We start from the raw sequence: 15543 nt of genomic DNA on the forward strand, positions 1-15543 counted from the left end.
TCACACATTACAGCAATACGCATGTAAATGATATACAGGTCCTTCTCAAAATATTAGCATATTGTGATAAAGTCTATTATTTTCCATAATGTCATGATGAAAATTTAACTTTCATATATTTTAGATTCATTGCACACTAACTGAAATATTTCAGGTCTTTTATTGTCTTAATACGGATGATTTTGGCATACAGCTCAGGAAAACCCAAAATTCCTATCTCACAAAATTAGCATATTTCATCCGACCAATAAAAGAAAAGTGTTTTTAATACAAAAAACGTCAACCTTCAAATAATCATGTACAGTTATGCACTCAATACTTGGTCGGGAATCCTTTGGCAGAAATGACTGCTTCAATGCGGCGTGGCATGGAGGCAATCAGCCTGTGGCACTGAGGTCTTATGGAGGCCCAGGATGCTTCGATAGCGGCCTTTAGCTCATCCAGAGTGTTGGGTCTTGAGTCTCTCAACGTTCTCTTCACAATATCCCACAGATTCTCTATGGGGTTCAGGTCAGGAGAGTTGGCAGGCCAATTGAGCACAGTGATACCATGGTCAGTAAACCATTTACCAGTGGTTTTGGCACTGTGAGCAGGTGCCAGGTCGTGCTGAAAAATGAAATCTTCATCTCCATAAAGCTTTTCAGCAGATGGAAGCATGAAGTGCTCCAAAATCTCCTGATAGCTAGCTGCATTGACCCTGCCCTTGATAAAACACAGTGGACCAACACCAGCAGCTGACACGGCACCCCAGACCATCACTGACTGTGGGTACTTGACACTGGACTTCTGGCATTTTGGCATTTCCTTCTCCCCAGTCTTCCTCCAGACTCTGGCACCTTGATTTCCGAATGACATGCAGAATTTGCTTTCATCCGAAAAAAGTACTTTGGACCACTGAGCAACAGTCCAGTGCTGCTTCTCTGTAGCCCAGGTCAGGCGCTTCTGCCGCTGTTTCTGGTTCAAAAGTGGCTTGACCTGGGGAATGCGGCACCTGTAGCCCATTTCCTGCACACACCTGTGCACGGTGGCTCTGGATGTTTCTACTCCAGACTCAGTCCACTGCTTCTGCAGGTCCCCCAAGGTCTGGAATCGGCCCTTCTCCACAATCTTCCTCAGGGTCCGGTCACCTCTTCTCGTTGTGCAGCGTTTTCTGCCACACTTTTTCCTTCCCACAGACTTCCCACTGAGGGGCCTTGATACAGCACTCTGGGAACAGCCTATTCGTTCAGAAATTTCTTTCTGTGTCTTACCCTCTTGCTTGAGGGTGTCAATAGTGGCCTTCTGGACAGCAGTCAGGTCGGCAGTCTTACCCATGATTGGGGTTTTGAGTGATGAACCAGGCTGGGAGTTTTAAAGGCCTCAGGAATCTTTTGCAGGTGTTTAGAGTTAACTCGTTGATTCAGATGATTAGGTTCATAGCTCGTTTAGAGACCCTTTTAATGATATGCTAATTTTGTGAGATAGGAATTTTGGGTTTTCATGAGCTGTATGCCAAAATCATCCGTATTAAGACAATAAAAGACCTGAAATATTTCAGTTAGTGTGCAATGAATCTAAACTATATGAATGTTAAATTTTCATCATGACATTATGGAAAATAATGAACTTTATCACAATATGCTAATATTTTGAGAAGGACCTGTAATTTGCAGGGAGATGCCGTGTAGAAGAGGGTCTAGAAAGCACGTGTTTTGCCCATTATGACTGCAATAGTATTAGAGGCATTTACTTGAGCATCCAACAGTCAACACCGTGGGATAAGTTCAAGAGAAGAAAATGATGTCTTGTTGATGCATTAGACTGTATTGTATTGGTGTATTTTTGTATATTTGTGATTTTAGGCAACAAGTCACTCAAGGTAAAAAGATTATTAATTATAATTTTGTCAATTCTGTAGTTAATCTTTGTTTTTAGCATTAACCACAAAATATACTATATATTTAAATTAGATTTTCTGTGTGTGTGTGTGTATGTGAGTGTGTGTGTGTCAAAATCAGGGCAGTTCCGGTAAGCTGTTTCCTCTGATTAGAAATCCACCGTGATAAGATGAAGTGGTAGTGTGAGTGGAAAGGGCCGAGGATGAGGAGAGGGAGATTTGTGTGTGTGTGTGTGTGTGTGTGCGCATGTGAAGGCTGGTGTGGGGGGTTGAATTTGAGGTGTTACTCGCTTGTCTCTGAGGCCCGCCTGTCATGTACAGCATCAGTCATGCTCTTTCACAGCAGTTTTATTTCATCCACCACTCCCTTTAGTGCTTTGATGGCAGAATTCACTGATACTGCCTTGTGGGAAGGACAGCTGTTTGGGACGTGCGTGTGCGTGCAGTGTTACACGTTTCAAGTGCCTTTAAACTGTGGTAGAGATCAGATCAAAACCAAATGGCAAATTTACTACAGGTGAGAAGTGTAGATAACTTAAAACAAATCCAGCATTGAATCATCAGCTGATCCATCCACAAAACATTACTCTCCTTTCCCCTAAGAAAATAAGACATCATCTCCTTTCTTATTTAACCAGTAATGCTTTTGAAAGGGAAAATTATTTAACATGTTTTTTTGTTTTTTGGGGGTTCCCCAGTTGGTAGCACTGTTGCCTTGCAGCAGAAGGTCCTGGGTTTGCATCGCGGCATGTGATCTTTCTGCATGGAGTTTGCATGTTCTCCCGGTGCATGCATGAATTCTCTCTCGGTACTCTCGCGTCCTCTCACAGTCCAAAAACAAATTGTTCTATGAGTGTGTGTGTGCATGGTTCTTTTCCTGTGTGTCTTTGTGTTGCCCTGTGATAGACTGGCTACCTGTCCAGAGTGCACTCTGCCTCCCGCCCAATGACCTCTACAGATAGACACCAGCCCCCCTGAAACCCAGCAAGGACAACCGGTTTTTGACGATGGATAATTGAATGGATAGATAAATGGATGGATGAATAGTTTGTTTTTGTTGTTTTTACTTTGGGAGTAATAGAGAATTTACTTCTCCAAATGTGAACTGCATTTGCAGTAAATAATCGTATTTAGTCGATTGCTCCAATTTGTTAACTTTTCTAACCAGTGAGTTGAAATTAATCACAGGAGAGGCTTTAACCTAACTTGGAATATATTAAAAAGTCCTGAACTCTGTGATGCAGCAGTAATCAAAGGCTAAGTTAGAAGCATTTTGTCAGTGTTGTCTCTGATGAACAGCTTAAGCCTCACTTTTTACTGATTTCTGCTTTCTGATTCTATTAGTTATTAGTATGTGACTCAGAACCTTTCTTCTTGTTGAAAGAAATGCACATCCATCATTGCTTCTGTAGGTTATACCTTTCCTGTAATGGCTGCTTCTTTTCTGCTTTTGCCAATCATGTTATGGGACAAGCTCCCCACTGCTCAGCTCTCATAAGTGTATCATTATCTTTCCCTACTTCTCGGGTAATGGCGCAATCTGATAATCACAACTATTGGCACTCTCCTTGATTGATTAACCTGTGACCTTTGACGTCCTGCAGTACACGTTATTTGGTTGATGTATAATTTGTGGATTTCTTCGAAGAGGACCCGTTCTCAAGCCAGAGTGACTGAGGGGTTATGTCTGAAGGGGCAATCTAATTAGCCTTGTTATTAACTGATAACAACTAGGGTGATGTGGATTGAGTCTATGTGGGTGATGTGATTTCTATCTTGTCAGTATCTCTTAAACGATAGAGATGGATGTAGACTGTGAAGTAACGTGAGGTTGACTTGTAGATTTTATTTTTTAACCAACCATGTATACAATGCCTTGTGGTTGTATTTTTAGCTATAGTTCCACATTTTGTCACATCACTACCACTAACGTCAATATACGCTCACTGGCCACTTTATTAGGTACAACTGTCCAACTGCTCATTAACGCAAATTTCTAATTAGCCAATCACATGGCAGCAACTCAATGCATTTAGTCATGTAGACATGGTCAAGATGATCTGCTGCAGTTCAAACCGAGCATCAGAATAGGGAAAAAGGTGATTTAAGTGACTTTGAACGTGGTTGTTGGTGCCAGACGGGCTGGTCTGAGTATTTCAGAAACTGGTGATCTACTGGGATTTTCACGCACTACCATCTCTAGGGTTTACAGAGAATGGTCCAAAAAAGAGAAAATATCCAGTGAGCGCCAGTTCTGTGGGCGCAAATGCCTTGTCGATGGCAGAAGTCAGAGGAGAATGGCCAGACTGGTTCGAGCTGATAGAAAGGCAGCAGTAACTCAAATAACCTCTTGTTACAACCAAGGCATGCAGAAAAGCATCTCTGAACGCACAACACGTCAAACCTTGAGGCGGATGGGCTACAGCAGCAGAAGACCACACCGGGTGCCACTCCTGTCAGCTAAGAACAGGAAACTGAGGCTGAAATTTGCACAGGCTCACCAAAACTGGACAATAGAAGATTGGAAAAATGTTGGCTGGTCTGATGTGTCTCCACTTCTGCTGCGACATTCAGATGGTAGGGTCAGAATTTGGCGTCAGCAACATGAAAACATGGATCCATCCTGCCTTGTATCAACGGTTCAGGCTGGTGGTGGTGGTGTAATGGTGTGGGGGATATTTTCTTGGCACACTTTGGGCCCCTTAGTACCAACTGAGCACTGTGTCAATGCCACAGCCTACCTTAGTATTGTTGCTGACCATCTCCATCCCTTTATGACCACAGTGTACCCATCTTCTGATGGTTACTTCCAGCAGGATAACGTGCCATGTCATAAAACACAAATCATCTCAGACTGGTTTCTTGAACATGACAATGAGTTCACTGTACTCAAATGGCCTCCACCGTCACCAGATCTCAATCCAATAGAGCACCTTTGGGATGTGGTGGAACGGGAGATTCGCATCATGGATGTTTAGCCGACAAATCTGCAGCATTTGTGTGATGCTATCATGTCAATATGGACGAAACTCTCTGAGGAATGTTTCCAGTACCTTGTTGAATCTATGCCATGAAGGATTAAGGCAATTCTGAAGGGAAAAGGGGGTCCAACCCAGTACTAGCAAGGCGTACCTAATAAAGTGGCCGGTGAGTGTATTTTACTGTGGATCTGTGTTACAGACCAACAGAAAGTTGTTTTTTTTAGCATGTTTTGCAATACAAATCTGCAAATGTGTGCATTTGTATTTAGCTCCCCTGAGACAATACTTTGTAGAAGTGTATAACCTTGCTAAACTCTGGACTAAACTCTTTGCCTATTTCTCTTTGCAAATCATCTTGAGCTCTGTCAGACTGGATGGAGCGTGTCTGTGAACAGCAATTTTTCAAGTCTTGCAACAAATTCTCAACTGGATATGTGTTTTTACTGCAGTTTTCTAAACCTTGTCATTGTATCTTTGACAGAGTTGTTCTGTTGGAAGGTGAACCTATCCCCCAGTTCCAAGTTTTTTCTTTTGCAGTTTCTAAATGTTTTTCCTTTGTGTTTAGGATTATGTATAAGCTTATGTTTAGGGTTAGGGTTAGTTTTTTACTACACACAGCATTTTGCATGTGGAACAAAAAATTCAATTTAGTTCTTCTCTGACCAGTGCACCTTCTTTCACACATTTGCTGTTTCCTATGGAAGAGTATTATTAGGGCCACTGAAAAAAATAAAATCTGAATTCTGAGATTATAGTCAGAATTCAGATTTTTTTTTCTGTTTATCAATTCTGTCGTTTTCCCAAAAGGACCTCCTGAAAACTATAACAGGACTTCCCAATGGTTTTCTTTTAACATTGACTTTCCTCTGGTGACTCCATAGAAGCCACATTTATAGGGTGCAGGACTGACAGGTATCCTGTCAACAGGTTGTCAGACCTCTGCTGTAGGTCTCAGCAGCTCCTCCATACTACTTTTGTCTCATGGTTGATTCTCTGATGAATGCACTACCTGCCTGGCCTCTCAGTTGAGGTGGATGGCGATGTCATAGTCTGTTCCTCTGTTGTGCCATACTCTTTGCTTTTTAATATGATGATTATTCAGTGTTTGATCATTTAAAGCTTGGGATATAGTTTTATAACCTAAGCCGTCATTAAACATTTCCACATGTCCACTGCTGACCTGTCTGGTGTGTTCCTTAGTCTTCATAATGCTGTAGTATTCTATAACAAACCTCTGAGGCCTTCACAAAACCACTGTGTTACATGTGGAGTGTATTTATTAAGTAACTTTGTTAGGGATGTTGGAGTAAAAGGGGAGCCATGCTTTTCATGTTTAATTATTCCTTTCATTTTACTTTTTCCTTTATGTACTACCCAATAAAAAACAATGAAATTCGTGGTTGTAATGTGACAAAATGTGAAAGGGTTTAAGGGATCGTAATACTTCTACAAGGAACTGAATGTATATAAGACAAAGATGTTAATTGATAAGTAAATTTTAGAAAAATTTGTTATGTGCTAGGTTAAATAAGGTTTCATCTTACTTTATGTTTTAAAAGCAGACTGATACAATATCTTAATGAAATAAGGAGAAAGCTTTCAGAGCTTACACTATTAAAATGCTGAGTAGACCCAAATACAAGATTTCATTTCTCTGACTGAATATATTTGTCATTCATAGATTTATTATTTCATTTTGGTTGTACGGTCTTAATATTTTATCATGTTTTACTTTCATGTTCATCTATTGTAGGCCTGCAATATATTTATTCATCAAGACAATGTAAAGCAATCATTGCATGTTAAACAAACACAGGAACCAGGAATGTACTGGAGGTTATGGATGGTATCATATTGCAGGAATATGCAAAGTGTTTGCTGTCCTGTCTTAATATTTGCTATAGCTCTCTGCAACTCTTGCCCCCTCTAGCCCTTTGAAACTGTTTTATTTCAAGTTTATATGTCAAAGCAGTTGTCTCCTTACTGTAGTCCATGTGTTTCAGGCTGCATTCTTGTGATACATTTTTATCTCTTTATTATTGTTCCTCTTGGCTTTATGTTTCACTCTTCTTTTTACTGTCCTGCTTGTATGTCTCTTTTCCCTCTCATTCATAGACTGTGAGGAGAATGTAGTCACGGAGGAGCCAAGTAAGTTCAAGGAATAGCTCAGTGTGTGGCTGTGTTTGTTTTTCTGAGCGTGGTGAGCTGTGCCGTAGGTGTGCGTGTTTGTGCACATGCTACTCGTCTGGATCATGCGGGAGCTCCAAGTATACCTCTTCACTTTTTAATTGGATACAAGATCCCTGAAAGAAGAACAAGACTGTGTGGAACAGCAGGCATACCTTTTCCTGCGGATTAACCCCTGTGTTCTTAGACGCTGTTCCCCTCTTTTATTCCCCGCTATCCTCTCCTCTCTTCTCAACACACACCCGCGATAATTACAGCAAGAGACAATTGCCCGGTATACTCCAAGGGTTGCATGTTTTGTTCTGTTAATCCTGTGTCTTAGCTAATTAAAAGCAACCAGGAGTTTCTCTTTGTTAATGTGACTTAAGAGGATGTGGGTTTTTCGTGTGTGCTCATATCTGAATTTACACTACCTGGCCAAAAAAAAGCATTACCTTATTTACAGTAGAAAATGTGTAAGAGCATTATCAAAGCCTGGATTTCGAAGGAGGAATGTGGGTAGGAAAGAACAGCAGCCGATGAAGTGATGAACGCATCATGTCAAGGACCTACTATACAACGCTGTGATCAAGGGTTACTTCAGTTGATTGATGTCCTGCAACATATGCCCAAAAAGTAATATCAACTGAGTACCTGAATGTCCATCAATCGGATTGTCTTTCAGTTGATGGCACAGAAACACTGAGATGACATAGTCCACAATACACTCCAGATTGAATCTTTGGGTACTACTGTAGAAGCCTTTATGTGGCGCTCTGGTTCACCCCTTTAAACAAGCTCTACCTTTATAAAACATTTACTCAACTCTGGTTTGAGATTAATATTTCATTGATTGGAAGATCAACATGATGCTGTGGTTAATGTGGGCTGGTATCAAAGGTTAAAGTAATATGTGCCCAAAAAACTGTAAATGGGTCTCATTTTGGCCAGACAGTGTATGTTCTTTTTTTTACTTTACATCTCAGGTTTTAGTAGGGCTGTAACAGTACATGTACTGTCAGTTTGGTACCCCTGAACACATGCAGAATTCAGTACTAAGTGCGCAATGCAAGCTTCTGTAGCACAACTTTGAAAGGTGACATTAAAACAAAACAGAGAGTATCAGTTTTTTTTTTGCCTACCTATAAATTCACGTCTTTACTTTTTGTAACATTTTTGAATTTTTGTCTTCATCAGCTAAAAAGGAGGAAGAGGATCTGGAGGAAAAGAAATCCATAAAGAAGAGGATTAAAGAGCTTAAGGTGCTCGATCCCAAGATTGCACAAAATCTCTGTAAGTATCCATTTCCTTTCAGGCCACTTCTGTCTTGATTTACATTTACATGAGCCTTCAAAATTTGTTCTTCAAGTGTAGTAGGTCTTTCTGGGGGTTTTGTCCCTCTCACGTTTGATTCTTCTTGTACTTTTAATTTTTTTTATTGTCATGTTAAATAACTTGCCAAAGAATGGGTTACCCAGTCTTTTACATAGGTTTAGAATATAAAAATGAAGCTTGGGTGCACTTAGCAATTAACTGATACAAGCTTAAGCAAGTGTAAATGCTCTTTAAAGGCAGATGAGTGCTTTACTTCTTGATTTTGGCCAGTTATTCTTAACACAGCAGCAATTACTGTGAGGTTCTTTAGTCACCTTCAGTGTTTTGCTCTCCTTATGTGTGATTGCACATCCATATTATTATTTCTGCAAGTACAAAAAACAGGTAAATCTGCCTGAAAATGTTTGGTAAACATACACACTTTTCAGTTTTCCCTTTCACCTGCAGTTTCTTTGCAAAGTATTACAAAGTATAAGTACTTTTCAAACCATTATAGATACATGCCTGCTTACCAAACAGACCAAATCACATTGCCACAGTTGAATCACAAATGAAAATGCATGTCAGAAAACATGATCTTAATCTTTTCCAATTTGTCAGCCTGGTTCTGAATGAAACAATAAATCCTAAATCTGCAACAAAACACGATGTCTAAAAGCTGCTGCAGATGGATAGGGGGGTCAACAGTTTTTCATCTCAACAACATGGCACGCCTGTCCACAAGAGAACCAAAAAGCACCACTGGATGTTCCACCCAAGGAATGTGCTCAATTAGCTTGCTCAATGTACCAAAGAGAACAAGTAAACGGTTTAAAGGTCACTTACTGGTCAGTGACCCTACTCAGGTTGTGACAAAGCTACTTCCAGAAGCACATGGCATGTTCAAAACATATGTATTAAGGTGTCCTCATCACAGTCACGCCAAGGATTTAAACCCAGGTGGATCCTAGCTAACTGATTTTCACAAACTGGCTTTCTGTAACTGCAAAGTGATGTTGATTTTACCAAAGCAAGGACTGATATATTAATATCAGCTGAAATAGTAGGGTTTTTATCTCTCCATGCAGATCATATTTTCTCTGAAAGAGCTGGAGTTGCATTATGGAGTTTATGATGAATTTGGGTAATTAAGTCTTTATTAAGAGGGTGTAAGCTAAGAAACTTTTCAATTAGGTTTGCTTGATTGGGCAATTAAACAATTTAAAAGATGGGATTGAAGAAAATGTTGTAGTTTTGTGACGTTTTGCAAAACAGTAAAAAAAAAACTATGAGTAGCAAAACAACAAATAACATCTGTTTTTAGAAAAGTCTAATGCTAATCGATTCTTAACTCTGCAAAATGAACTGTTGCGTAAAATAAATATAATGATATACCATTTATGTATATTTAGACATAACAATGCTGGTGGGAGCATACTGCCCCCAGCTCCAGGTCACTTTGCTTTTTCATTCGTTCCCCCATTTCCTACCCACACATTGTCATTTCGTCCATTTCCACTTCAAACTTGTAAGTAAACCAGTTTGTATCTATGTACCCAACCATTGTGTATCAGTTTATTTCTATTGGTACTGTAACTGCAAAGTGTTGATGAATTTTGGTAATGAATAACAATTAAAATATTTTAATGCTTTAATTTAATGGATAATTTCATTTAAATGTTGATTAATTTCTCAGGTTTTTATATTACACCATATTTCTACTCACTGGGGTTCAGATTGCCATTTGGGGCCATCTGCTTCTGGCAAAATATAAGATTTTGACCCTTGATCAAATAAAAATAGCTCTCTGTAACTTCCTGCTGCAAGATATAAATTATTGGAGTCACTTTAGCACCTTTCCTTACTGAGTAGATGATAGAAAATTTAGTTAAACTATTGGTTTTCAAATCAGCTACAAAACATTCAAAATTATAAAAGAACACAATGGTAAAAGGGGTAAAATGTCCAGCACCCACTGCCAATGTTGGGAACAAAACATTGATTGGTTGCTTTCGTCAAAAATTTAGTCATGTGATGGTCAGTTTTTTTCAACTTCTTATAAAACACCCCTTTAACTTTAAAAACGGATTTAGACTGGAAATGTAAAGCTATGTTGCCAATCAGGTAATTTTCCAGTGAGATTGTAATTTGGAGTATTCTAGCTGCTGGTCAGGCACATGGCCTCCCATGATGGGTCAGCTGTAGAAATTCAACTCTGTTTTCCTGTGGAAATTGCAAACCCACTTTCAGGTTCTGCAGATATACCGTATTTTCCGCACTATAAGGCGCACCGGATTATAAGGCGCACCTTCAATGAATGGCCTATTTTACAACTTTTTTCATACAGGTCCTTCTCAAAATATTAGCATATTGTGATAAAGTTCATTATTTTCCATAATGTCATGATGAAAATTTAACATTCATATATTTTAGATTCATTGCACACTAACTGAAATATTTCAGGTCTTTTATTGTTTTAATACGGATGATTTTGACATACAGCTCATGAAAACCCAAAATTCCTATCTCACAAAATTAGCATATCATTAAAAGGGTCTCTAAACGAGCTATGAACCTAATCATCTGAATCAACAAGTTAACTCTAAACACCTGCAAAAGATTCCTGATGTATAAGCTGAAAAGCTTTATGGAGATGAAGATTTCATTTTTCAGCACGACCTGGCACCTGCTCACAGTGCCAAAACCACTGGTAAATGGTTTACTGACCATGGTATCACTGTGCTCAATTGGCCTGCCAACTCTCCTGACCTGAACCCCATAGAGAATCTGTGGGATATTGTGAAGAGAACGTTGAGAGACTCAAGACCCAACACTCTGGATGAGCTAAAGGCCGCTATCGAAGCATCCTGGGCCTCCATAAGACCTCAGCAGTGCCACAGGCTGATTGCCTCCATGCCACGCCGCATTGAAGCAGTCATTTCTGCCAAAGGATTCCCGACCAAGTATTGAGTGCATAACTGTACATGATTATTTGAAAGTTGACGTTTTTTGTATTAAAAACACTTTTCTTTTATTGGTCGGATGAAATATGCTAATTTTGTGAGATAGGAATTTTGGGTTTTCATGAGCTGTATGCCACAATCATCCGTATTAAGACAATAAAAGACCTGAAATATTTCAGTTAGTGTGCAATGAATCTAAAATATATGAATGTTAAAGTTTCATCATTACATTGTTGAAAATAATTAACTTTATCACAATATGCTAATATTTTGAGAAGGACCTGTATATAGGGCGCACCGGATTATAAGGCGCATAGAATAGAAGCTACTGCAGTCAAACGTTTGACTGGTGTTGCGTTATGCATCCACTAGATGGAGCTGTGCTAAAGAGAATGTCAACAAAACAGTCAGATAAGTCAGTCAGTCAAACTTTATTAATACACTACAAACCAGCGTTCTGATAACTCCATTCACTCTCATGGTAAGGTCTCCTCTACATAGAATTCTATTGAATAGAGCCAACCGCATGTTAGGAATGCATTGGAGTCTATGAAGTTGAAGTTGAAATCAAACGTTAGTTAAAACATGAAAGGGAACTTTTCCCTGATTCAGTAAACACGTAAAAGAAACAGTTTGATGCACTAAATCAAACGTTAGTACTGTTAACCTTTCCTGTTTCTGTCCCCTGACCGTAGTCTGATGACACAGGGGAGACGCTTTCTCCAGGGCCGAAGTTACTAGTTTCCTCGGGGTTAACTCCCTCACTCATACGTTGCTGAGTTGAGCATGAAGAAACAGCATCAAAACACTGAGTTGTTGACGAGATTCGGGGTTCTTTTTAATGACTTTGCAGCACGTAAAAACACAGGGCTTACAGACTCATACACCGCTGCTCCGGTCGCCGTCTCTACCCATCCCACACACACAATAATACCGACGTCACTCCTTCACTCTTGATTCTCAGCTACAGCAGCACACAGCGCCACCTCTGTCCGGAGGAGTAATGTCAACATCTTCCATACACACACACGAAACATACACCCCACACACTGAGCTTCTAATCACATATAGTTCAGGCAATTCCTGCAACAGTACATTCAAACGTTACACACACAAGTGGTGTTGGACTAGGAGTAAGCACAGTACAGGTGTTTACCGCTATTACTTCGGCGACGCCCCTGACTACGGTAGCCGTAATGCTGCAAGCGGTGCGGCTTTGTAGTTTACCAGTCGTACTGAAACATTTTGACAGAGCGCCGTGTACAACCAGTATGGATCAACCCATTAACCAATTGATCCATATATAAGGCGCTCCGGATTACAAGGCGCACTGTCATCTTTTGAAAAAATTAAAGGTTTTTAAGTGCGCCTTATAGTGCGGAAATACGGTACTTTATTTGCCAGTAGATGGCCAGTGGTGAGTACTAATTTCCCCTTCTTGTTCTGAAATGATCAAATAATAAAATCAAACACTTATCACTTTTAAAAAGCCAAAATCATCCCGAATGTGAGGTGCCTTTTCAAGATCATTTCATGATAAACACACTAAATTATTCACAGGATCAGGGCAGCCCAAACTTTTGCCATCCTTATTATGCCTTTGCTTGTTGCCATAGCAGTTATTACAAGACAGCACTTAATGTGAACCTGGTCGTTGATACTTATGACTCATCTCTTCGCAAAAAGCTAATTAACAATGTTAAGGATCCATTAAGGGAGAAAGAGAAAAAAGAAAACGCTATGGCGCATGATACCATAGATCTGTCTTCTCCTGTTTCTTCTATCCCTCTCTCTCTCTCTCTCTCTCTTTCTATTTACACATGTATGCTTGGCCCTAAAACCATCGTTTTAAAAGGACCCGGCATTAATGAGGATCCTGCTGATCTCTTAAGCACTCTTGGAACTTTGCACCTCATTGGCTTATATGGAGGGGAGCTGTGACCTTTGTTTCATGCATTAAAATAAAATGGGACTAATCAGCCCAGTAACAATGATAAATCATGCATTCGAAATTATAGAGCAGAAAAGAGAAGGGAAAAAAACAAGAGTGGGCAGGTTTACAGTATGTATTTCACCATAAGAGGGAAAGGGTCTAAAAGCCTTGACTGGGGGTGGTAAAGAGTATGTAATTTTTTTCTTTCTTTCTTTTTGTTTGATTGATTGAGTTGTGCTTTACTGTTAAGTTTTAGTCTAATTCCTGCTAATGAGTTGTCTATTTTTATTTTCCTCTCTGCTTTGAGGATCTTATGTCACCAGGTGACATGAAAACGTGACCTTAATGAGTGTTTGATTTTTATTTTTTTTCTGTGAAAATGAAGGTAGTATGAAAAAAAGTTGGACGTTCATGAAGAAAACGGAGCTGTATGTTATGTTGTTATTAAAAAGCTATATGTTACTTATTCACTTGAAGTAAATATTTGTGGATTTCTTTACACTACACTCAAATACAGACAAGCTACAATGCCTCTTATATTTTTGTAATAAACCATCAAATGGCTGGAGTATATATATTTTTGTTTTTTATAATTCTTAGAGCTAGAATAATGACTTACCCTGACGAGCCATTACCCATCTCATCCCTTATCATACATTCTGTTTGGATCTAGCTAAGCTCTTTACATTTTTAAAATTAGACATTTAAAAATTGTTTTGTCTGATGGACTCATGCATTGATGCAGCTTTAATTGGATTTCTCTTTGGTTCCAACTTCATTTACTTAATGTGTTCTTTAATGCTTTCTTGAGTTCTTTTGTTTTCTATGACTTTATTCTTTACTTTTTTCTGTTACTTGTTACTTCTTTCTAATTAATTTGATAAGTTGCCTGAAACTTGACTGATGATGCACAGTTGTGAATCATTCCAATATGTACAAAAGCATTTTTTTCTTATTTTCTTTCTCTCTAGCAATCTTCTTGGGTTCCTACCGTATGCCTTATCCGGAAATACGTCGCATGATAGTGGAGGTGGATGAGGAGCAGCTCACTGAACCTATGATCCAGGTAGGACAAGCTTTACATAAAGTTGCAAAAATGTTTGGAGCTTCAGCTTTTGCTGCTGTTAGATTTCGTTGACCCGCCTACAGTAAATCTGGTCATACTCTACTGTGAGATGGAAAGAGTATTGAAAAGTAACTCACCTGACAATATGCAACTACACACCTGAGACTGGAAATGGATTTCTTGTGCAGCTCTTCTCCTACACAGCTACAAAGGTTCATGCCCAAACCCTGTCCGTTGTCTTCATTAGTTGTCAACCTTAAAACAGAACGTAGCTTGAGGCTGAAACACTGGAAATCTCGAAATATGGAGTACACCCTCATTTGTGATTGTTCGGTCAGACAAGGAGTCTCTAAATAACAGAGAACTAAACAAAGAAACATATTATGGGTGTTTACCAAGGTTGTTTAACCTGTTGGTCCTCTGTGTTCTGCTTTACGTTCTCACTTGATGACCTTCATTTTTTTTTTGTCAGCTTTATAACACACTTTAAGATAATAAAAAAAGAAATGTGCCCACCTGTCCTTCAGTTTATCAGTTTATTTTACTATCTTTCTTTCTTTTATAAGAAATGAAGGGGTGGAATAAGTCACAAAATCCACAGTTTGGTTTACAGTTTTAGGCCATGGTTTTGCGTTTGGTTCACCTTTTAAGTTTTTCTGTTTTATCAACATTCCAGATATGCCATGAATCAGCCGATGATAATCAATATTTGTGGATTTAAAAATAAGTTATACCCAGAAACATGTCATGAAGTCATGCTAAGACAGAGACAGGGAGGTAGTTTGGCCTTTGGTAGGCCATTATAACTGTCCGAGGTTAGGGCTTGGGTGTATTTTAGCAGCAAAAATCAGATTTGTTTTATTTGAGGTGAAGTCAGTCAGTCAGTCATGTTCTACTGCTTCTTTCATAGTGGGTCGCGTGGAAACTGGTGCCTATCTCCACCAGTCTAAGGTGGGAGGCGGGGTACACCCTGGACAGGTCGCTAGTCCATCGCAGAAGTTATTTTGATAAATAATTTTTTATTATGGACTTTAATTTCTAAGGTGAAAACGTTTTTAACACTTTCTTGCTGGCTCTGTACAGTAAGTTTGAGAACTACACTCTTTCCGAAGTGTTAGCAGGAGGAACAATTTTTCATTCAAAGGTTTGTGTGTTTGTACTACATGTTAATATCCTGCATCCTCCACAGTGGCATAGGGCCTCTTATATTTAGCTATAAAATATCTAGATGCAGTAGTTATTGC

At 39.3% G+C, this 15543-nt stretch overlaps 1 protein-coding gene across 2 annotated transcripts in view; it reads left to right on the forward strand.

Annotated features, from left to right (window-relative positions):
* The window catches only part of LOC124867622 (protein diaphanous homolog 3-like), a 206040-nt gene that overhangs the window by 59453 nt on the left and 131044 nt on the right, over positions 1–15543 (forward strand). For both annotated transcript variants that reach the window (XM_047364161.1, XM_047364162.1), the window contains 2 exons: positions 8221–8316; positions 14205–14299. In XM_047364161.1, the coding sequence (XP_047220117.1) occupies positions 8221–8316; positions 14205–14299 (191 nt within the window). The remainder of the gene's footprint in view (positions 1–8220; positions 8317–14204; positions 14300–15543) is intronic.

This window comes from Girardinichthys multiradiatus, chromosome 4 (genome assembly GCF_021462225.1).
Source record: "Girardinichthys multiradiatus isolate DD_20200921_A chromosome 4, DD_fGirMul_XY1, whole genome shotgun sequence".
NCBI lineage: Eukaryota > Metazoa > Chordata > Actinopteri > Cyprinodontiformes > Goodeidae > Girardinichthys > Girardinichthys multiradiatus.